The sequence below is a fragment of the Carcharodon carcharias genome, chromosome 37 (assembly GCF_017639515.1).
Source record: "Carcharodon carcharias isolate sCarCar2 chromosome 37, sCarCar2.pri, whole genome shotgun sequence".
Lineage (NCBI taxonomy): Eukaryota > Metazoa > Chordata > Chondrichthyes > Lamniformes > Lamnidae > Carcharodon > Carcharodon carcharias.
Genome location: NC_054503.1, coordinates 1,692,960 through 1,717,576, shown reverse-complemented (window position 1 = coordinate 1,717,576; position 24,617 = coordinate 1,692,960). Strand labels below are relative to the sequence as shown.

At 49.9% G+C, this 24,617-nt stretch overlaps 1 protein-coding gene across 2 annotated transcripts in view; it reads left to right on the top strand.

Moving 5' to 3' along the window:
• The window catches only part of LOC121272973 (neurexin-2-like), a 2,565,635-nt gene that overhangs the window by 1,017,178 nt on the left and 1,523,840 nt on the right, over positions 1-24,617 (top strand). For both annotated transcript variants that reach the window (XM_041179880.1, XM_041179879.1), the window contains exon 16: positions 24,137-24,180. In XM_041179880.1, the coding sequence (XP_041035814.1) occupies positions 24,137-24,180 (44 nt within the window). The remainder of the gene's footprint in view (positions 1-24,136; positions 24,181-24,617) is intronic.

The window sequence follows — 24,617 nt, the reverse complement described above, 5'->3', positions numbered from 1 at the left end:
AGGGGGGCAGCTAAGAGTCAACCACATTTGCTGTGGGGTCTGCAGCCACATGTAGGCCCAGACCGGGTAAGGAGGGCAGATTTCCTTCCCCAAAGGGGACGTTAGTGAACCAGATGGGTTTTCATGAAAATCAGTCATAGCTCCATGGTCACCATTACTGAGTCTAATTTATATTCTATAAATTGAATTCCAAAGTTCTACTATGATGGGATTTGAACCCCTGTTCTAACAGCACTAGTCTGTTTCTCTGAGATTACTTGTCTAGCACATTATCACTGCACCACCATTTCACCCTAGGTTAAGGCAGTGTAAATAGGGTCATGGATTTAGAGTAAAATGAAAAAGGCTTAGAGGGGATTTGAAGGGCAATTTTTTTTTCCACACAGAGGGTGTTGAACAACTAACTGCCTGAAATAATGATAGAGGCAGAAACCCTCATCATATCTAGACAGTCCTTGGATATGCACTCAAAGTGCTGCAGCCCACAATAATGGACCTTAAAGGGGCATTAGTGAACCAGCTACATTTTTATGACAATCGATGATAGCTTCATGGTCACCGTTGTCTTATTAATCACATTATCAGGGTTTAATTATAGTCACATCATTAAGATTTAATGGCAGTTACATTGCTGAACAGGTGATGGGTATTTGTACACCTATGAAAGGGGATATCTGGGACACTAGTCTTTTGCAGTGGTGTTGACTGTGAACTAAATCAATAAACCCTCCCCAGCAAAGAGAGTTAACTTAGGAGAGAACTCCATAAGACCATAACTTAGGCTTAACCTCACCAACGGGCATTGGATCTGGTTAAAGCTAAAAGCAAAATACCACGGATGCTAGAAATCTGAAGCAAACACAGAAAGTGCTGGAAAAACTCAGAGAAAAATAAACAGTTAACATTTTGAGCCTAAATGACTCCTCTTCAAATCCAGTTAACATCAGCTCCAGATTTATCAATTGAATTTAAACTCCCCCAGTTGACATGGTGGGATCTAAACTCCCATGCTCCCAACACATAAAGCATGGGCCTCAGTCCAGCGATATGAATACTATGCCCACACCTCCCCACAGTGGGAAGTTAACCACTTTGAGCCTAAGATGGGCACTCTGGAAGGTGATAGAAAATGTGTGATCTCAGATATATAAGCCCCAAGACTCCCAAATGAAGGAGGGCCGGGGAAACCGAGCCTCTCAGTCGTCCTTCCTTTCCTTTGTCACTCCCGTTGTCTGCACTGTGTGGTTGCCTTAGCAACGCGCACGACTCAGACATCGCTTCCAGTTGTCCTTCTGTCAAAACAGGAGCAAAATACTGGGGAGGCTGGAGACCCGAAATAAAGTCAGAAAGTTCTGGAAAAACTCAGCGGGCCTGCCGGCATCTGTGGAGAGAGAAAGAGAGTTAACGTTTCGAGTCCGACATGACTCTCCTTCAGAACTCCATAAGAACATAAGACATAGGAGCAGAAATTAGGCCTTTCGGCCCATCGAGTCTGCTCCGCCATTCAGTCATGGCTGATAAGTTTCTCAACCCCATTCTCCTGCCTTCTCCCCGTAACCTTTGACCCCCTTACCAATCAAGAACCTACATATCTCGCTCTTAAATACACTCAATGACCTGGCCTCCACAGCCTTCTGTGGCAATGAATTCCATAGATTCACCACTCTCTGGCTAAAGAAGTTTCTCCTCATCTCTGTTCTAAAAGGTCTTCCCTTTACTCTGAGGCTGTGCCCTCGGGTCCTAGTCTCTCCTACTAATGGAAACATCTTCCCCACGTCCACTCTATGCAGGCCTTTCAGTATTCTGACTCAAGGGTCAAAGTGCTTGAAGCGTTAACTCTGTTTCTCTTTCCCCAGATGTTGCCAGACCTGCTGAGTCTTTCCAGCACTTTCTGGCACCTTGAGTTCTCACTCCCCCTCTTCTTGGAACCTGGCTCATGCTGGCGTTGGGTGCCATGGTTACCGGGCAACCTCTGGCATCTCTCGCCAAGCACCAGTTCTTAACAAGCCCGTGGTGGCAGTCTACTGGACTGTTTGACTCCTCAGGAGACACCCATGATGGGTAACGAGATAGTGACCATGAACGAACATCCAAATCGGTGGCTCAGTGCTTAGCACACTTGCCTCTAATTCATTGTGGTTTCATCTCCCACTCCAGAGACTGGAGCCTGCAATCCAGGCTGATGCTCCCAGTGCAGGCACTGAGGAAGTGTTTTTTTTTTTATTCGCTCATGGGATGTGGGCGTCACTGGCTGGGCCCAGCATTTGTTGCCCATCCCTAATTACCCCCTTGAGAAGGTGGGGGTGAGCCGCCTTCTCGAGCCGCTGCAGTCCCTGTGGTGTAGGTACACCCACAGCGCTGTTAGGTAGGGAGTTCCAGGATTTTCACCCAGTGACAGTGAAGGAACGGCCGATATATTTCCAAGTCAGGATGGTGAGAGGCTTGGAGGGGAACTTGCAGGTGGTGGTGTTCCCATGTGTCTGCTGCCCTTGTCCTTCTAGATGGTAGCGGTCATGAGTTTGGAAGGTGCTGTCAAAGGAGCCTTGGTGAATCCTGCAGTACATCTTGTAGATGGTACACACACTGCTGCTACTGTGCGTTGGTGGGGGAGGGAGTGAATGTTTGTGGCTGTGGTGCCAATCAAGCGGGGCTGCTTTGTCCTGGATGGTGTTGAGCTTCTTGAGTGTTGTGGGAGCTGCACTCATCCAGGCAAGTGGAGAGTATTCCATCACACTCCTGACTTGTGCCTTGTAGATGGTGGACAGGATTTGGGGAGTCAGGAGGTGAGTTACTCTCTGCATGATTCCCAGCCTCTGACCTGCTCTTGCAGCCACAGTATTTATATGGCTGCTCCAGTTCAGTTTCTGGTCAATGGTAACCCCCAGGATGAAGATGTACTGTGCCAACCATAGCTTAGTTGGCTGCCCTCCCACCCCTGGGTTGCCCAGTTCCGGTTTGAAGTTCCACACCAGTACTTGGAGGACAGAAGCCAAGGAAGACATGTTAGCGTGGTGCTATGGGGGTGCTGCACTGTCGGTGGTGCCATCTTTCAGCTGAGATCTTAAACCGTGGCCCCGTCTTTGTCAGGTGGAAGTAAAAGATTCCATGCCACTTGTTCTGTGCAGAGCAGAAGTATCCCTGGTTTTCTAACTCCTCGATTAATATCACCAATGTTAACAGGAGCCAGACCAGTTGGTGCAGCCAAAACCAAGACACCGAGCCTTCCTTTGCCGAGAGTATTTATTGACTTGAGCATTCTCACAGCTCTCCTCCCACTCAACCCAGTGTCCCCGCTGACCCCTATTTATACGTGCTCAAAGTCAATTAGTGCCTCGTAATAAAAGCCAAATACTGTGGATTCTGGAAATATGATATGAAAACAGATTAATGGTGGGAAAACCTAGCAGGTCTGCAGCTCAGCAGCTCGCCACAGTGTCAGTGGAGAGAGGAAAACAGAGTCAACATTTTAAGTCTGATATAACTCTAAAGGAAGAGTCATATGGGTTTGAAATGCCAACATTTAATACCGCCACCTGCTTCTCTTAACCTTAATTCTATAATTGATGTTAACAAGCCTTAACAATATCATTGACAATGTCAACGCAAAAGACACTGGCAACTGGTCACTATCACATTGCTGATTCTGGGATCTTGCTGTGCACGTGTAATCGGCTACCTGCATGGTAACCATGACTATGCTTGAAAAGTACTTCACTGGCCCTAAAGTGCTTTGAGATGTTCAGTGGCCACCAAGAGTGCTATATAAATGCAAGCCTTTCCCTTATATTGTTGTCACATTGCTGCGCTATTCGGCCCCTCGAACCTGCCTCAGAATTCAATAAGATCATGGCTGATCGACCTCAGCTCCAATTTCCCGCCCTATCCCCATATACCCTTGATTCACACCGGGCCCAAAAGCCTACCTAGCTTGGTCTTGAATAGACTCAGTGACTGAGCATCCACCACTCTCTGGGGTAGAGAGTTCCAAAGATTCACAAGCCCCCTGAGTGAAGAAATTCCTCCCCACCTCAGCCCAAAGTGGCCAACCCCTTATCCTGGGACAGTGAGCCCACGTTCTTGCCTCTCCGGCCGGCATGTACCCTGCCAAGCCCTCCAGGAATCTTTATCATTTTCAATTGAGGAATGCAGCCTCCCACAGCCGAATAGCTTTACCAGAGGTCAGGGGCAAGGAGCAGCTAGCTGGCTGAGATGATGATGAAGTCGTGACCCCAACCAAGGGGAAAGTCGATTATGATTAGAACAACTTGCATTTATATGGAAACCGGGAGGGATGTCCAAGAGGCCGGAATTGGAGGAGCACGTGGATCGTGGAGGGTTGGGAGCGATGACAGAGAGCAGAGGGGCGGGAGTTGTTGCCTTGGAGTGATTTGTAAGCGAGTACGCAGATCGGTGAGGACAAGGGCGGTGGGGGGGTGGGGGGAAGGGTGGGGTGGAGGGTGCGGTGTTGGGGGTGGGGGTGGGGAGCGGGTTGCGGGGGTGGGTGACTGTAGATGAGAACAAGGTTGTCAGGGGGTAAATTCATGTCCCTGAAGCAGACAGCCAGCGACATCAGGGATGACAAATGCACAGCCGGAGAGAGGAAATGTCAGAGATAATTACTGAGCTGATAAAACAGGACAAAAGGAAAATGTTTCGACATTATTATTTTGAGAAAGAGCTGAAGTATTTCAGAAAACTGCCAAGGAAGCAGCATCCTTCTGTAATCCTCGCTTTCTGCTGGGGATTGATTACATGGTGCCTCCTCATGTTTTATTCAAGCCAACCAAAATAAATTTGGAATTAAATAATTTCTAATCGCTATGTGCTAATGACACCCACTCCATGCAGGAACTGAAACAGGAAACTGCGCGTTTAATTGCAAAAAACATAAATAAGCAATTCACGCCGAAGCTGGCATCGATGGGCACGGGAGTACTGGGAGTCCTTCGGTGCTCGCGTTGCTGGCAATATCTCCAGATGGCACCTGCAGAGGGTACTGGAATGATGTGATGCCTTATTGAACGAACCACCTTGATGTGTGTGCCAGCCAGAGTGAGAATGTTTCCTTGGTGGCGCACCCCTCAGGATTCACAGCAACTTTGTACACACGTGCGCGCACAGGCATGGTGGGGGTTGGGGGGGTAGGTGTGTATATGAGTGTGCATGGCAGGGTGCAGGGTTTGTGAGTGTGGGTGTGAGTGAGTGCCTGTGCCGGGGGTTGGGGGGGTTTCTGTCTGCGTGAAAGTGTGTGTGTGTGTGTGTGTGTGTCTCTGAGTGCGTGTGACTGTGTGTGTGAGTGTGTGTGTGCGTGTGTGTGTGCATGTGTGTGTGCGAGTGCGTGTGCGTGAGTGTTTGTGTGTGTGCATGTGAGTTTGTGTGTGTGTGTGTATGTGAGTGTGTGCGTGAGTGTGTGTGTGCGTGTGTGTGTGAGTGTGCGAGTGCGTGTGCGTGAGTGTTTGTGCATGTGCGTGTGTTTGTGTGTGTGTGTGTATGTGAGTGTGTGCGTGAGTCTGCGTGAGTGTGTGTGCGTGCGTGTGTGTGTGCGCATGTGTGCATGTCCATGCACGTGTGTGTGTGAGTGTGCGTGTGCGTGTATGTGTGTGTGTGTATGTGTCTGTGTGTGTGTGCGTGTCTCTGAGTGTGTGTGTGTGCGTGTCTCTGAGTGTGTGTGTGTGTGTGTGTCTCTAAGTGTGTGTAAGTGAGTATGAGTGTGTGTGTGTGTGTGTGTAAGTGTGTGTGTGTGTGAGTGTGAGTGAGTGTGTGTGTGTGTGTAAGTGTGTGAATGTGTATGTGTGTGAGTGTGTATGTGTGTGAGTGTGTGTGTGTGTGAGTGTGTGTGTGAGTGAGTGTGTGTGAGTGAGTGTGTGTACTGCAGAAAGTAAGACTGATTTTCTAACCAACTCCCATGCTCCTCGCAAAATCAATTGAGATCAGAAAAATTCAGGAAAGCGTTCCTGGGGAAAAAAAATAAGGTCATGAATTTCTATAACACCTTCCCCAACCTCAGGTCGCATTACAGCCAATGAAGTAGAGTCAATGTGTGGTCACGTTTGTAACATACGAACATGCGAACAAGGAGCAGGGGTAGGCCATTCAGCCCCTCAAGCCAGGGACAAGCGCTATCTTGTAGGGAGTCTCCTGACCGATTCCAATTGGAAGCCCTTAGGGGAACATGCCACCAGTAACCTCCGGTTGAGTATGTCAGACAACATTTGGGTTTGTCCCAAATTCTACAACCAGGACCGGGTGTGGGCCGAGAGCCATGTGGGCTTTACACGTAGGCTGTGGGTTCATCCAGGCTGGCGCACGGAGGGAGTGCTGCACTGCCGGGGGCACTGTCTTCAGATGTGAGACAGAAAAACGAGGCTCTGTCTGCCCCCTCAGGTGAATGTGAAAGACCCCCCCACGCCCACTACTGGAAGAAGACCAGGCGGGACTCCTCTCCGGTGTCCTGGGACCAACATCTATCCCTCGACCAACATCAGTAAAAACTAATTATCTAGATCATTTATTTCATTTGCTCCTTGTGGGAGCTTGCTGTGCACAAACCATCTGTCTCCTACTGTTCATCAAGTACCTCATTGGCTGAAAAACACTTTGGGAGGTCCCAAAGGTGTGAAAGGTGCTATATAAATGCAGGTCACTCTTCTTTTGCCAATCCCAGAAGGGAATGGCCCACATTTTGTAGACACAGCTCCAAGTCAAGATTTAATGTTGCTGATAAAGACTACTGAGGTCTAGGTACAAGGCAAAGGTTCTTGGTCTTTTGGATCCACGTTAAATAATTCCGCAATTTTAAAACCCCCATCCTTGTTTTCAAATCGCACCCTTCAAAATCCCATCTTTATTTTCAAAAGAAGCAATGCTGACCTAAGGAGAAACCTTTTTGCGCAGCAAGCAGTGAGGGTCTGGAATGCGCTGCCTGAGTGTGTGATGGGGGCAGGTTCAACCAAGGCTTTCAAAAGGGAATCAGACTGTTATCTGAGAAGGAAGAATGTGCAGGGTTACGTGGAGAAGACAGAGGAATGGCACCAACGCTCATTCAGAGAGCCGGTGCAGACAGGATGGGCCCAATGGCCTCCTTCTGCACCGTAACGATTCTGTGATTCAAATCTCTTATTGGCCTCACCTTCCCCTATCTCTGTAATCTCCTACAACCCTTCGAGATCTCTGCCCCCCTCTAATCTGTCCTCTTGAGCCTCCCCAATTGTAATTGCTCCACCATTGGCGACCGTACATTCAGCTACCTAGGCCCCGAAGCTCTGGAATTCCCTCTTTAAACCTCTCCACCTCCCCCTCTCTCTCTCCCTCCCTCCCTCCCTCTCTCTCTCTCCCTCTCTCTCTCTCTCCCTCTCTCTCTCTCCCCCTCTTACTCTCTCCCCCCTCTCTGTCTCTCTCCTTCTCCCTTTTTCTTTCTCTCTCTCTCTTTCTCTTTTTATCTCTCTCCCTCTTTCTCTCTCTCCCTCTCCCCCACTCTCTCTCTCCCCCTCCCCCTCTCTCTCTCCCCATCTCTCTCTCCCTCCTCTCTCTCTCTATCTCTCTCTCCCCCTCCCCCTCTCTCTCTCCCCATCTCTCTCCCTCCTCTCTCTCTCTCTCTCCCTCTCCCCCACTCTCTCTCCCCCTCCCCCTCTCTCTCTCCCCATCTCTCTCTCCCCCCTCTCTCTCTCTCTCTCCCTCTCCCCCACTCTCTCTCTCCCCCTCCCCCTCTCTCTCTCCCCATCTCTCTCCCTCCTCTCTCTCTCTCTCTCCCTCTCCCCCACTCTCTCTCTCCCCCTCCCCCTCTCCCCATCTCTCTCCCTCCTCTCTCTCTCTCTCTCCCTCTCCCCCACTCTCTCTCCCCCTCCTCCTCTCAATCTCCCCATCTCTCTCTCCCTCCTCTCTCTCTCTCTATCTCTCTCTCCCTCTCCCCCAATCTCTCTCTCTCCCCCTCCCCCTCTCTCTCTCTCCCCCTCTCTCTCTCCCTCCCTCACTCTCTCTCGTCCTTAAGGCTGCTATTTGAAACCACACTCTTTCACCGAGCTTCTGATCACATGACACTAACAATTCTTTAGCTCGGTGCCAATTTGTTTTCCTGATAACCATCCTTTCAAAAAAAAAAGCAAAATACTGCAGATGCTGGAGATCTGAAATAAAAACAGAAAGTGCTGGAAAAACTCAGTAGGTCTGGTTGCTTCTATGCAGAGAGAACAGAGTTAATGTTTGGAGTCAATGTAGAGAAATGTGAGGTGATGCATTTTGGTCAGAAGAACATGGACAGACAATATAAAATAAGGGGTGAAATTTTGAAGGGGGTGCAGGAGCATAAAGACCTGGGTGTATATGTGCATAGATCATTGAAGGTCACAGGACAGGTGAGGAGTGAGCAGTTAATAAAGCATATAGTATCCTGGGCTTTATTAATAGGGGCATAGAGTACAAGAGCAGGGAGATTATGCTGAGCTTATATAAGACGCTGGTTAGACCTCAGCTGGAGTATTGTGTACAGTTCTGGGCGCCACACTATAGGAAGGATGTGAACGCATTGGAGAGAGTGCAGAAGAGGTTTACAAGAATGGTACCAGGGATGAGACACTTCAGCTATGAGGATAGATTAGGGTGGTTGGGACTGTTCTCCTTGGAGAGGAGAAGGCTGAGAGGAGATTTGATAGAGATGTTCAAAATCACGAGGGGGCTGGATGGGGTAGATGGGGAGAAGCTGTTACCGCTTGTAAAAGAATCAAGAACGAGGAGGCACAGATTGAAAGGGATTCGCAAAAGATACAAATGTGAGGTGAGGAAAAGCTTTCTCACACAGCGAGTGGTTCGGGTCTGGAATGCGCTGCCGGGAAGTGGGGTGGAGACAGGTTCAATCGGGGCATTCTAGAGGGCTGGTTATTTCAATAGAAACAATGGGCAGGGGTACAGGGAAAAGGAAGGGCGATGGCTCTAGGTCATAATGCTCGTTCAGAGAGCCGGTGCAGCCACGATGGGCCGAATGGCCTCCTACTGTGCCGTAACAAATTCTGTGAAACCGATTTGACTCTTCTCTGGAACTGTGGAGAGGTAGAAATGCGATGGGTTTTATACTGCTGAATAAAGAGAGAAGTGCTAGTTAGAGGGAAGGTGAAATTAAATGACAAAGGCATCTTGGAACCCAAAACAAAAGGAGTGGCAACGATAGTATTGAAAGATTAAAGCATTGATCCAAAATAGGTGCTCATAGCACAATAAAGGACAGCACTGTCTGAGAGCAAAGTAGCAGAATGTGTTAGTGACAGAATAAAGGACAGCACTGTCTGAGAGCAAAGTAGCAGAATGTGTTAGTGACAGAATAAAGGACAGCACTGTCTGAGAGCAAAGTTAGCAGAATGTGTTAGTGACAGAATAAAGGACAGCACTGTCTGAGAGCAAAGTAGCAGAATGTGTTAATGACATAATAACGGACAGCACTGTCTAAGAGCAAAGTAGCAGAATGTGTTAATGACATAATAAAGGACAGCACTGTCTGAGAGCAAAGTAGCAGAATGTGTTAGTGACAGAATAAAGGACAGCACTGTCTGAGAGCAAAGTAGCAGAATGTGTTAGTGACAGAATAAAGGACAGCACTGTCTGAGAGCAAAGTAGCAGAATGTGTTAGTGACAGAATAAAGGACAGCACTGTCTGAGAGCAAAGTGGCAGAATGTGTTAATGACATAATAACGGACAGCACTGTCTAAGAGCAAAGTAGCAGAATGTGTTAATGACATAATAAAGGACAACACTGTCTGAGAGCAAAGTAGCAGAATGTGTTAATAGCAGAATAAAGGACAGCACTGTCTGAGAGCGAAGAAGCAGAATGTGTTAATAGCAAAATAAAAGACAGCACTGTCTGAGAGCAAAGTATCAAAATGTGTTAATAGCAGAATAAAGGACAGCACTGTCTGAGAGCAAAGTGGCAGAATGTGTTAATGACAGAATAAAGGACAGCACTGTCTGAGAGCAAAGTAGCAGAATGTGTTAATGACAGAATAAAGGACACCACTGTCTGAGAGCAAAGTAGCAGAATGTGTTAATGACAGAATAAAGGACAGCACTGTCTGAGAGCAAAGTGGCAGAATGTGTTAATGACAGAATAAATGACAGCACTGTCTGAGAGCAAAGTGGCAGAATGTGTTAATGACAGAATAAAGGACAACACTCTGAGAGCAAAGTAGCAGAATGTGTTAATGACAGAATAAAGGACAGCACTGTCTGAGAGCAAAGTATCAAAATGTGTTAATGACAGAATAAAGGACAACGCTGTCAGAGAGCAAAGTAGCAGAATGTGTTAATAGCAGAATAAAGGACAACACTGTCTGAGAGCAAAGTAGCAGAATGTGTTAATAGCAGAATAAAGGACAGCACTGTCTGAGAGCAACGTAGTAGAATGTGTTAATAGCAGAATAAAGGACAGCACTGTCTGAGAGCGAAGAAGCAGAATGTGTTAATAGCAAAATAAAAGACAGCACTGTCTGAGAGCAAAGTATCAAAATGTGTTAATAGCAGAATAAAGGACAGCACTGTCTGAGAACAAAGTAGCAGAATGTGTTAATGACAGAATAAAGGACAGCACTGTCTGAGAGCAAAGTAGCAGAATGTGTTAATGACAGAATAAAGGACAGCACTGTCTGAGAGCAAAGGCGCAGAATGTGTTAATGACAGAATAAATGACAGCACTGTCTGAGAGCAAAGTGGCAGAATGTGTTAATGACAGAATAAAGGACAACACTGTCTGAGAGCAAAGTAGCAGAATGTGTTAATGACAGAATAAAGGACACCACTGTCTGAGAACAAAGTAGCAGAATGTGTTAATGACAGAATAAAGGACAACACTATCTGGGAGCAAAGGCGCAGAAGGGTGAATGGCAGAAAAGGGGGCCAGTGATGTCTGAAAATAAAACATTTTGAAGAAGATATGAACTGGCACCAGCGGAATAAGAAATTCAAAAAGGAGTGCAGCGTTCAGGGCCTGTATCTTTTATCAACGCACCCGGATTTGTTTTCCAATATTGAAGAGGCTATATTCACCCCAGATATGGAGGGGAACCTCTCCTTGTCTGAGTGACTGATGGCTGTCCGTGATTCCTGGCGGGTAGCTGCTCAGGCGAGGGTTGTCAGTGATGGTACCCTCCCCGCTCCGTCATGCTGGCAACGTTCACTTGAGCGCCACTTGGGCCCTGTACCCTGCATCGTCACTTTGAGCGCCAGAAAGGGAAAACCTTTGGAGAGTGGGGGAGTTGACCAAAATGTGAGCATGGACAGGCTGAACTATTTACCGCACCCTCCCCCACCCCCACCCACCCCCTACCCCCACCCCCGCCGACCCCCCTCTAACCCCACCCAGGTCTCTGGGAGCTCGCGGTTGGGATGTAAACCCTACAAACCACAATACAGCAGGTCCACGACCCCCCTGGGCCGCAAGCCTGCGTCTTGTCCCTCTTTGTATTCGAAGAGAATGCTCAATATTGTGAAGGGTTTCGTATGGGCCAATTGCTTTGTGAAATGCAAGCAAATTAAAAACCAAGCTAACAGCTTTCTAAATAAGCATCGGGAGAGGAAGCATATTTAACTGTAGAAAAAAAAAAGAACCTGCAATTAGCTTAAATCTGAAGTGACTTGGGCAATTGATTCTCAATAATGTAAGCCTGGTGTGTATGTGTTCAGTTGTACAATGGCGAGCAATGGCTCAGTGATCCTGAACACTCAGTTCCATGGCATTAATTACACTGTGTGGCAGCGCCACTTGTTCCCAGGGTGTGTGATCGAGGCAGTAACTGCGTCAGGGTAAGACAGGCCAGCGGACAGAGGGAATTGGGGTTGAAGGGATGCAGGGGCAAATGTGATCAGGACGATTTCCTTGGCCAGCGAAGGGATGTCAGCATATGCATGATGGGCCAAATGGCCTGCTTTCACGTAGGAATGAGGGGAAAAGATTTACAGGGCTACGGGGAGAGAGCAAGGAAGACGTATTGGGGGCAGAAGGTGGGGTCACTGGGCTAGTATTCCAGAGGCCCCAGGCTAATGCTCTGAGGGACATGGGTTCGAATCCCACCACGGCAGCTGGTGGAATTTAAGTTCAACTGATAAACCTGGAATTATAAAGCTGGCCTCAGTGATGGTGACCATGGCAACCATCATTCGCTATCGTCCTTCAGGGAAGGAAATCTGACGTTCTTACCCGGTCTGGGCCTACACGTGACTCCAGACTCCACAGCGATGCGGTTGGCTCTGAAATGGCCAAGCGAGTCACTCAGCTCAAGGGCAATTAGGGATGGGCAACGAGTGCTGGTCTTGCCCAAGTCCCATGAAAAGAGTTTAAACGAATTAGATGCTTCTGCCGTACAGAACCACTGATGGGCTGAATGGACTCTTTCTCTGCTGTGTGACGCAATGATAAGCGTTTTTTCAGTCTTCTCACCCACGTGCGGTTGCCCAGTTGCTCTCTTATGCCTCACCCCAGTAACCCTTCTTCTGTATCTGAGATCTAATGCTGAGGACATTCAAGCCTGTCAATGCTAAGCCTTACCCTCCCTCCATGCAGCTCCAGTGCAGACATCAGGGCATCCCAGTCAGCTTTACAGACGCCTTCTGGTGCTGAGTCACTGCTGTTGTGTAAGAAATGCGGCCGCCGGTTTGCGCACAGGTCTGTTTTGTCAAAGCTTTTCATCTTGGACCCATCAGGACAATCGCTAGAACACCCATGTCAGGGCAGGCAGCAGCTCCCTCCCTCAGCACGCTCCTCACATAAAGTATAAATTGTTGCTTCCCCCTCATATCGGTATTCTTGCGATCGTCCTGGTGAGTGCAAGCTTGGACAGAATGTCTCTTTTCAGCAATACTCAAGTTCTGTGCTACCAAACGAGTGTTTATGACCAGTTTTAGTGACGCTGGTTGAAGGATAAATACAGGACTCGGGGCATCAGAGAGAGCACCCTCCCAGATCCCCTTTCTGCAGCGGCTGTGGGATTGTTTACAGCCGGCCGAGAGGGTGGACAGCAGCCACGGCTGAACGTCTCCTCCGAGAAACTGGACCGCTCTGACTGTGCAGCACTCCCTCTGCGCTGGCACTGGGGAGTGGCGGCCTGGATTTTTGCGCTCGAGCCTCTGCCTGACTGATGTTCCCCCACCCCCCCCCCCCCCCACCCAACTAAATAAACTTGGCCAGCGCCTCGATTTCCAGCTCCACATCGAGCCCCACCACAGCCCCACGGTGGAACCCAGGATCGCCCCTCCTGTATGTGGCTTGGCCACCTCGCCGAATAAGCTCACCGAGTCACAGGGACGAGGCCGGGGTATCCGCATCAAACCGCCCTGTTAAATATAAAATCTAACCTACCCTTTTAAGGCCGAGGGCCAACAGCAACCTGAACAGGTTTGTAAACATCATGCTCCAGGTCAAGGCAGGCCAAGCCTGAAACAATCAGCTTTGTCCTCTACTCTCGCCACGTGTGATTGATGGAAAGATGTGTAACGTGTATCATACATGAAGCCAAAACATTGTATGTTTTCAAGAAGGAGTTAGATATAGCTCTTGGGGGTGAAAGGGATCAAAGGGTACGGGGAGAAAGCGGGAGCAGGCTATTGAGTTGGATGATCAGCCATGATCCGTAATGAATGGCGGAGCAGGCTCGAAGGGCCGAATGGCCTCCTCCTGCTCCTAGTTTCTATAAACCCATCCTCTAAAACTCAAAAATATATATCACATCTGAACCGTGACTGGATTAACTTCCAAAGGCCTAGCTTCAGAGCATCGTATTGGCATCTGTTTGAGGCACCAATAAATCCATTTTGACGGTCATTTAATCCTCTAGGCCCGACATGTTTGTACTCCCTTCTGCTGGCCATTTCCCTCACCATATGCAAGGCCCCAAACCCAGTTTGAGCAGGCGTTCCTCCATGGGTAAAAGCTAAAAACTGCAGATGCTGGAAATCTGAAACAAAAACAAAAATTGCTGGAAAAGCTCAGCGGGTCAGGCAGCATCTGTGGAGAGAAAGACAGAGTTAACGTTTCGAGTCCGGATGACTCTCCTTCAGAACTAGAGAGAAGTAGAAATGTGGTGAAATATATACTGATTAAGGGACGGTGGGACAGGTGAAGCTGGATAGAAGGCCAGCGATAGGTGGAGGCAAAGGAGAGATTGCAAAAAGATGTCATAAACCAAAGGTGAAAAGGGGTGTTGATGGTGGTGATACTGGCTAAAGGAGGTATTAATGGTGACATTAAGAGTAGAAAGCAGGATGAACAAGTGACAGATGGGGTGGGGGTGAGGGGACAGTGTGGGAGAAAAGATCGAAATAGGCTAAAAGTTGGGGATAAAACAACGAATGGAAATAAATTTTAAAAATAATAATAGACATAGGTGGGAAAATATAAATACATATATGTATAAAAATAAATATTTGTAAAAAGGGGATCAAAAAGGGGTGGGGATGGAGGAGAGAGTTCATGATCTGAAGCTGTTGAACTCGGTGTTAAGTCCGGGAGGCTGTTAAGTGCCTAATCGGAAGATGAGGTGCTGTTCCTCCTACGTAGGTTGTGTGTTCGAAATGGTTTTGATCACTGGGCGTTAGGAGCAGTTAAGAGTCTGTGTGGCTCCTCGAACCTGTTCTGAATTTCCTGTCTGATCTACAAAGTGCCTTCTCTTCACATCCCTCAATACTTTCAGCACATTGGTTGTTAATTTTAAATCGCAGGTTGATAGATTTTTTAAAAAATTTTTTGTGGGATGTGGGCGTCGCTGGCTGGGCCCAGCATTTATCATCCATCCCTAATTGCCCCTCGAGAAGGTGACAGTGAGCTGTCTTCTTGGACTGTAACAGTTCAAGAAGGTAGCTCACCACCACCTTCTCAAGGGGCAATTAAGGATCGGCGATAAATGCTGGACCCAGCCAGCGACGCCCACATCCTATGGATGAATAAAAAATAATTCTAGCAATCTGAGATTTAAAATTTGACAATCCATCCACCATCACTCGCCGTTTGCGGGAGAGAGTTTCCGAACTTCTACCCTTTGTGTGTGGGAGTGTTTCCAAATCTCACTCCTGAAAGGTCTGCCTCTCATTTTTAGACTCTACCCCTTAGTCCGAGACTCCCCCAACCAGCGGGAATAGTTTCTCTCTCTCTCCACCCTATCTGTTCCCCCTTCATATATTGGAAATTATTGCTCCTAAACCTTCTAAATTCTGAGGAATACGACCCCAGTTTGTGTAACATCTCCTTGTAATTTAACCCGTATCATTCTGGTAAATCTACACTGCGCTCCCCCACAATGTCAATATATCTTTCCTAAGCTGTGGTGCCCAGAGCTGCTCCCAGTAACTCCAGGTGCGGCCTAACCAGGGCTTTGTACAGCTGAAGCCTGACTTGTACCTAGATTTCCTAGTGGGATGCCAAACATTGGGCAGTGGGTTATTTGGAACAATCGCCATTCAGTTACGAGAACAGCGCAAGATTCAACACGTGAGCCGTCCATTTTATAACAAACGCTCCAGAGTTAACGGTTCAGAGGTCGCTGCACTCGTCCTGGAGAGTTTTCGCTCAGACTGGAGAGCTGCGTTTGGAGAGGAGTTGGGGGAGAGAGGGTTAGCGCAGGGGGTCCATCGTGTTGCAGGCCCCAGGAGCGCCGCCTGGGTTGAGTTCTGGAGCTCTCGGCGCCGTTTACACCGCTGCCCCCGCCTTGCTCAGTGGGGGTTTTTTGGGGAGAGTTTCCTCCCCGCCGGGTGGGCCGGCCGGGAGCGGGCGCGAGAGGGCAAGGGAGCCGATCGCTGATTGGCTGATTGCCCGCCGCCATTTTACCAATTAGGTCACGTGACCTGGGACGTGTTCATCAAAGTTTAATAAATATCCGTGAATTTAATGAACGCTTGGTGAAAGCTCATCCCGCCCGTGGATGAGGTTTCGCCAAAAATGCCCTGACGGATTAGTCCAATTGCTGTGTTAATGGCCTCCACAGGCCTTCGCCAGTTCAGCGGGCCAGCGGACGAGAGAGTGGAATGACGCGCGGTGACCTCGGGGGCGCGTGCCCGACCTCACCGCACGTCCCTTTACCCGTCGGCGTGAGGGGCCCGCCCCCCACTCGCCTCTGAGCCGGTGAGGCCCGCACATCTGGAACCAACGCCCGGTCAGTTTTAAACGTGGTCGAACCTTCACTGCCCTCTGAGTAGGTCAAAGCGGCCGCTCAGTTCGAGGGCGTTTAGGGACGGGCAACAAAGGCTGACCTCGCCAACGGCACCCCGCACCCCGTGAGGGAATAGGGAAAAGATTCTAAAGAATATTCTAGCGGGCGGCTGCAGTCGGCTCCTCAGGTAGGAGTTTCTCCTGACACAGACGCCTCCTTATGAGGCAAGAGCTTAATTCACGGGACGAACGTCACGCAACTGATTAGAGATCAACCTCCCCAGCCTGCGTGAAATTCACTCCAATACGTCTGCGATTTGCACAAGAAGTGACCAGGGCACTCAGAGGTTACATCGATCGGGAGAAGTCGAATTGTCTGAGGCTCCTTTCTCTAGAAAGCAAAAGGCTTGAGGAGGTGACCTGGTCTTCAAGGTTCATGAAGGGTTTCGACAAGGTAGACGTAGGGGAGATGATGCCGCTTGCGGGCGAGACCAGAATTAATTGCCAAGGGACAATGCCAAGGCTTGGTCAGTTTTGAACTTTGAACTAGGGGCCCACTGGGAAATGCATCGGGAAAGGCCAAACTCATTGAATTGGGTTGCCACCTGCCCTATTTTGTACTTATCCTCATTCTCAGTTCCCTCCATGGCCTTGCACTCCTCCCTATTTCCGTATCCTCCTCCAGCCCCACAACCCTCCAAGTTCTCTGCACGGCGCTGACTCCGGCCTCCTGACTGCCTCCGATTTTAATCGCTCCAGCATTGGCGGCCATGCCTTAAGCTGCCTGGGGTGTCGTTGGGGGGCTGCTGTGGGCCTAAGCCCCGGAATTCCCTCCCTAAACCTCTCCGCCTCTCCCGCTCTCTCTCCTCCTTTAAGACGCCTCTTAAAACCGGCCTCTTTGACCGAGCTTTTTTGGCCACCTGTCCCAAAATATCTCCTTGTGTGGCTCGGGGGTCAAAATTCCGTTGGACAATTGCTCCTGGGTCGGGTGTGAAAAAGAACACACTCACTCGCCTCGTAAAATTAGAGGTTGGGGACCTGGTTTCATTTGTTTGAAAATCCTGGCCATCCAACGTGTCCAAAAGAAACCCCAAAATGTACAACAACAACTTGCACTTGGGAAGCGCCCCCAAGGCACTTCGCAGGTAGAGGGGTAAAGAGGGAATTCCAAAGCTTAGGGTCCCAGGTAGCTGAAGCCAGTGGTGGGCTGGGCTAAAATTGGGACTGTGCCATCCTCGAGGGTTAGGACGGGTTTCCTACTGCAGTGGACCTCAAAGTCCCAAACCATGACCAACGCCCAGACTTAGCCCCTCCCCCACCCTCCGCCACACTCTCACGCCGGCGAACAGTGTAGCAAGGGCTCGCCAAAACTTGGCACTTCGGGTAGAGCCAAGGGTATGTTCCAAACTCCTGCACTTGCCCCCCCCAATCCCAAGGATCGAGACCCCCCCCAGGGAAGATGAGCGGAAAACCTGACACCAGAAACGGAAAACGCGAGCAGAGCGGGCGGAGGGAAGATTCGACAAAGAGAGCAACAGTTGCCCTCCTGCTCGCATCTCCAAGCTGGGCCATCTGCACTGTTCCAGTGAAGCCCCAACGTAAATGGAAGGAACAGCACCCCATCTTGTGATCAGGCAATCAGGACCCAGCATCGAGTTCAGCAACTTCAGACCGTGAACTCTCTCCTCCATTTTGATTTCTCCCCCTCCCCTTCTCCTCGCTCACCCACCTCCCCTCCACCCCCTCCACAAGTACCAGTCTGTAACTTGTTCCCATGTTTTGCTTTCAGAAAGCACTGACCCTTGTCCTGCTATGAACACATTCTGCTATCTCGCTTTCAGACAGGGCTGACCTTTATGCCGCTATTAACACCTGCTGTAGTCCTTAACATATCATTGCCACTCCCTTTGTCCTGTGTCCATGACATCTTTGCCACTTAATCTCTCCTGACTTCCAACCTATCCCTGACCTTCCAATTTGCTCCACCTGCCCCTCCCCCACTTTTCAACAGCATAAAACCGGAGAACATTTCCAGCTTCCTTCAAAACTGAAGCAGGGTCTTACGGACTCGAAACGTTAGCTCTGTTCCCCTCTCCACAGGTGTGGCCAGGCCTGCTGAGTCTTTCTGGCATTTTCCGTTTTAACTTCAGAGATCAGGGAGTTCCGAGAGACTGGAGAAGCTCGGATTGTTCTCCTTAAAGCAGAGAAGGTAAAGGGAGGTGGGGGGAGGGATTTAATCGAGGCGTTCAAAATCATGAACCATTTTGATAGGAGTCAATGAGGAGAGACTGTTCCCAGTGGCAGGAGGGTCGGTAACCAGAGGGGGACACAGATTGAAGAGAATCGGTTAAAGAACCAGATGGGGGGAGATGAGGAGAATTTTTTTTTTACACAGTGAGTTGTTGTGATCTGGAAGGCACTGCCTGAAAGGGCGGCGGAAGCAGATTCAATAGGAACTTTCCAGAAGGGAAATTGGAGGGGAACAATTTTGCTGTGCGGAGCGGGATTAATCGCAAAGCTATTTCAAGAAGCCAACACAGGCACGATGGATGGGATGGCCTCTTCCTGTGCGGTATCGCCCCTAAAACCCCTAAACCTCCTGCCCCTCACCTTGAACTTATGCCCCCTCGGTGTCTGACCCTTCAACTAAGGGGAACAGCTGCTCCCTATCCACCCTGTCCATGCCCCTCATAATCTTGTACACCTCGATCAGGTCGCCCCTCAGTCTTCTCTGCTCCAACGAAAACAACCCAAGTCTATCCAACCTCTCTTCATAACTTAAACGTTTCATCCCAGCCAACATCCTGGTGAATCACCTCTGCATTTGTGTTAATGTTGATCCAAAACTGCAGATTGAAATTCATAAAATATAACTAAAATTAAATTAGAGATGAGCACTTTGCCCCTCCCCTCATCCTCCGCTCCCCAGACCCTCACTCCCCACCCCCCACCGCCCATTCGCTTGGCCACCAAGTTTCATTTTACCATCGTTTTCAGTATTTCCCAACCTCTCCTTTTCTCATCAAGGTGAGAGCTGTCAGTGTGAGGGGGCAGGACGTGTTCAATTTTAATTATTCAGTGTCTCTGAAACTCTTCCAAGCCAAACATCATCTTGGCTCATGCACAGACTAAAGCTCCCTCTACACTGTCTCCATCAAACACCCCCAGGACAGGTACAGCACGGGGTTAGATACAGAGTAAAGCTCACTCTACACTGTCCCCATCAAACACTCCCAGGACAGGTACAGCATGGAGTTAGATACAGAGTAAAGCTCACTCTACACTGTCCCCATCAAACACTCCCAGGACAGGTACAGCACGGGGTTAGATACAGAGTAAAGCTCCCTCTACACTGTCCCCATCAAACACTCCCAGGACAGGTACAGCACGGGGTTAGATACAGAGTAAAGCTCCCTCTGCACTGTCGCCATCAAACACTCCCAGGACAGGTACAGCACGGGGTTAGATACAGAGTAAAGCTCCCTCTACACTGTCCCTGTCAAACATTCCCAGGACAGGTACAGCACGGGGTTAGATACAGAGGAAATCTCCCTCTACACTGTCCCTGTCAAACACTCCCAAGACATGATAAAGTCCCACATGAAATTGCGGAATATAAAAGCCCATGCTATAGCGTGTAACAGATTGGCATTGCTGAAGTTTTGCTGGCTAACAGGAAGCAGAGAGTTGGCATAAATGGGTATTTTTCAGCTTGGCAAGATGTAACGAGTGGTGTGCCAGAGGGATCAGTGCTGGGACCTCAACTGTTCACAATTTATATAAATAACCTGGATGAAGCGATTGAGGGGACAATTGCCAAATTTGCTGATGATACAAAAATAGATAGGAAAGTAAGTTGTGAAGAGGACATAAAGAGGCTAGAAATGGATATAGATAGGTTACATCAGGAGATACAGATCTGGCAAATGGAGTTCAACGTGTGAAAACGTGAAATTGTCCATTTTGGCAGGAAGAGTAAACAAGAGGCATATTTTCTAAATGGTGAGAGATTGCAGAGCTCTGAGATGCAGAGGGATCTGGGTGTCCTGGTGCATGAATCACAAAAGGCCAGTATGCAAGTACAGAAGGTAATTAGGAAAGTGAATCATTTATTGTGAGGGGAATTGAATACAAAAGTAGGGAGGTTATGCTTCAGTTGTACAGGGCACTGTTGAGACCACATCTGGAGTAGTGTGTATAGTGATGGCCACTTTAATTAAGGAAGGATATAAAAGCATTGGGAGTAGTTCAGAGCAGGTTTACCAGACTAATACCTGGAGTGGGTGGGTTGTCTTATGAAGAAAAGTTGGACAGGTTAGGCATGTATCCGCTGGAGTTTGGAAGATTAAGAGGTGACTTGATTGAAACATATAAGATCCTGAAGGTTCTTGACAGGGTGGATGTGGAGAGGATGTTTCCTTTTGTGGGAGAATCTAGAACTAGGGGTCACTGTTTACAAATAAGGGGTCACTCATTTAAGACAGAGGTGAGGAGAAATTTTTTTCTCTCAGGGAGTCGTGGGACCCTAGAACTCTCTTCCTCAAAAGGCGGTGGAAGCAGAGTCTTTCAATATTTTCATGGCAGAGGTGGGTAGATTCTTGATAAGCAACGGGGGTGAAAGGTTACCGGGGGTCAGCGGGAATGTGGGGTTGATGTTACAATCAGATCAGCCATGATCTTGTTGAATGGCAGAGCAGTCTCTTGTTCCTTGTTCCTGTTTGTCGGTATAGCACGGGGTTAGATAGAGTGAACCTTCCTCTACACTGTCCCCATCAAACACTCCCAGGACAGGTACAGGAAGGGGTTAGATACAGAGTAAAGCTCCCTCTACACTGTCCCTGTCAAACACTCCCGGGGCAGGTACCACACGGGGTTAGATACAGAGTAAAGCTCCCCCTACACTGTCCCTATCAAACACTCCCAGGACAGGTACAGCACGGGGTTAGATACAGAGTAAAGCTCCCTCTACACTGTCCCCATCAAACACTCCCAGGACAGGTACAGCACGGGGTTAGATACAGAGTAAAGCTCCCTCTACACTGTCCCCATCAAACACTCCCAGGACAGGTACAGCACGGGGTTAGATACAGAGTAAAGAACCCTCTACACTGTCCCCATCAAACACTCCCAGGACAGGTACAGGAAAGGGTTGGATACAGAGTAAAGCTCCCTCTACACTGTCCCCATCAATCACTCCCAGGACAGGTACAGCACGGGGTTAGATACAGAGTAAAGCTCCCTGTGTCCTGTTGTCTGGATTTCAAAGGGGTGCTCCCACTGCTCCAATGGGGTCTCTCCTTCCAATTATAACCATTCCTTCCTGGTGGACCTTGGCACTTACGACAAACTGCATTTTCCGGCTCTCTACCAACTGGAATTGTCTACTAACTGGAACATCTGGTGTTCGCCTGATACGAGCTGTCACTTTTCCAAAGGGAGGCATTTCCAAAGCCATACAGAGCGCGTAGCTGGATACTGTACTATCTTATACTTTAATTTATATTTTAACGTTCTGTTGCCGATTTGAAGTGAAAAGACTGGTTTTTCCATCCTGAGTGTTGGTTCATGCTGCAAGTGCTGTCTCTGGATTCCGACTTCCCATTGACCGGCATTTTTGATTAACTGGCACCACCCGTTCCCCACGCCCGCTGGTCCTCAGCTGTTTTAACCTCCTGCCCGGGTGGGTGCTTGGTGGGGCGTTGGGAGACGGCTTGTGTGACCTGCAGCTCGCTCACTGGGGACCTGACCTGGGGGTGGTCGCCTTGGGGCAGAGCGGAGCAGCAGTCAGCATCTCGCCCACCTCCGACAGTCTGATGTGGCGGGACGCGGAGAGAAGGAGGAAGGTTTGGGAGGGGAGGGTAACAGGAGGGGGAGACAATACGCTGATGCCCCGGGGCTGGACCCTCTGCCATTTCCACTCTATCGAGCGGGACTACACTTCAGCAGTACAGCTGGTGACTCTAAATCTTACACATGTAGGATCTGTCGATCGTCTCTGCCCGGCTACCAACGAAACTTATAACGATGGTGGAGAATTGTTTCCTTGGGCAGGTTTACAATTTCTAAGTCCAAGTTGGTCATTTTTAAAAAAATTGTTTCAGGGATGTAGGCATCGCTGGTTTGGCCGGAATTTATTGCCCTTCCTGGACTGCCCTTGAGAAGGCAGTGGTGAGTCGCATTCCTTGAACCGCTGCAGTCTGATTGGGGCACAGCAAGCCCCCACGAGCAGCAGTGTGATTTTTGTGATGATGATTGAGGGGTTAATGTTGGGCCCCAGCTCCGGGTGCCACACTATAGGAAGGATGTGAACGCGTTGGAGAGAGTGCAGAAGAGGTGTACGAGAATGGTTCCCAGGGATGAGGCACTTCAGCGATGAGGATAGATTGGAGAAATTGGGACTGTTACTCCTTGGAGAGGAGGAGGCTGAGAGCAGGCTTGACAGGGGTGTTCAAAATCATGAGGGGGCTGGACAGAGTAGATAGGGAGAAGCTGTTCCCGCTCGTAAAAGGGTCAAGAACGAGAGGGGCACAGATTGAAAGTGATTTGCAAAAGAAACAAATGTGAGGTGAGAAAAAAACCTTTTCGGTCAACGAGTGGTTCTGCCAGGAAGTGTGGTGGAGGGAGGTTCAATCGAGGCGCTCAAGAGGACATTAGATGATTTTCTGAATAGAAACAATGTGCAGGGGTACGGGGAAAAGGCAGGGCAATGGCTCATTTGGAGAGCCGGTGCAGACATGATGGGCCGAATGGCCTCCTCCTGTGCTGTTAAGATTCTGTGACACTGGGCAGGGGAGGGAGGGCACTCCTCCTGCTCTTCTTCCAATAGCAGCCGTGGGATCTTCCAGGTCCACCTGAGAGGGTAGACGGGGTGGGGAGGGGACCTCGGTTTAACAGCTCATCAGAAAGATGGCACCTCTGACAGGGCAGCACCCGCTCGGTCCAGCACCGGGAGCGTCGACCTGGATGACGTACTGGAGGCTCTGGAGTGGGGCTCGAACTCACAGCGCTCTGGCTCAGAGAGGAGAGCGCTGGTTGCTGAACCACGGCCGAGACCCACCCGAGCAGACTGGACAGAGCTTGCCCCGATAGCCTAGATACCCCGCTGGATGACCTCACTCTTCCTGCCGGATTCCCACCCACCAGAGTTATCTTTGAATTGAGGGAGTGCTTTTCGAATTTCCAGCTTGCTTAACAACAGGCTGGATTTTACGTTCCCCCTCTCGCCAACCCCGCCCCCCCACCTCACCAGCCGGGCATTCTTTCTGCGGGGGATGGGGGGTCTATGTCATGTAGGGCAGGTGCCCAGCCCATCACCTTGACCGCACTCCCCCCCACCCCCAACAACGCCTCTGAGCTCAACCCCCCCCTCCATAGCACGGTGGGTGTGCAGACGCCAACATTGGCGGCCCGCCCGCTATACTTAACTCAATAATTAACCAAGGCTGCTAACAAGCCATAATGCAGTTGGCGTGGGCAGGTGGGAGAGAGAATGGGCAGGCCGTTTTTTAGGAAAAGCTTTTTTTAAGACCTTTGCGCCTTGGAACGAGGGGCGCGCCTCTGAGATAGAACCTCCTCGTTCTTCTTGCCCAATGCTCTCCAAAACCCACCAACCGCTCCCCGCCTCTACCCGCCAACACATCTCTCCGCCCCGCAACCACCCCCCCCCCCACAAGCTGGCCAAACCTTGCCCGCCCAGTGCCCCCGGACGTACCTCATTCCGGGATCCGTTGCACCACCCCCTCGGGACCGGCTGTGGTCTCGGCAGTGCCCACGCATGAGCTCTTGGCGCTGCCAGGGCCGCTGGAGTTTACGCTCCGTCAGATTGGCCGGCAGCTCCCCGGGGGAGTGTGGTGGGGGGTGTTGGGTGGGGTGGGTGGTGGTGGGGGGGGGCACTTCCTCCTCCCCTCCTCCCACCACCCCCCCCCCCGCCCCCACAGTGACACATGCAAGCCCCACCCTCCACCGAACCAGCCCGTCCGCAGAATGTCACGGCCGCGCGGGGTGGGCTGGCACGGAGCGAGTCGGCTTCCTGGCGACTTTCCTCTCGGGGAAGTTTGGGGGGTTGGTGAGCCGTACACACCCCTCACCCCTTCCCCCCTCCAACCCCCGTAATATGCAGCTCAACATCGGAGCGTTACCCCACATCACCATTCCCATAAAACCTGATGGCGAGGTGTTCTGTTGAATTGCCCCCTCCAATAGGTCAGCTGCCCCCCTCCCTCCCTCCTCCACACCCCCACCCTTCTCTCCACCCCCCCACCCACCACAGGAGCAACACCCCCAGAACAAGAAAGGACGTAGCAGAAACGAGAGTTACCCATGGGCGAGATGCACATGTGTGGCCGCCCATTTTTAACAAGGGTGTTGAGGCACTGGAGAGAGCGCAAGGGAATTATTTACAAGGATAATACCAGAACTGCAAGGTTATACCTGCCAGGAAAGACAAGCCTCTAGAGGAGAGAAGACTGGGGGGTGACCTGTTATGAAAGGGTTTTGATAGGG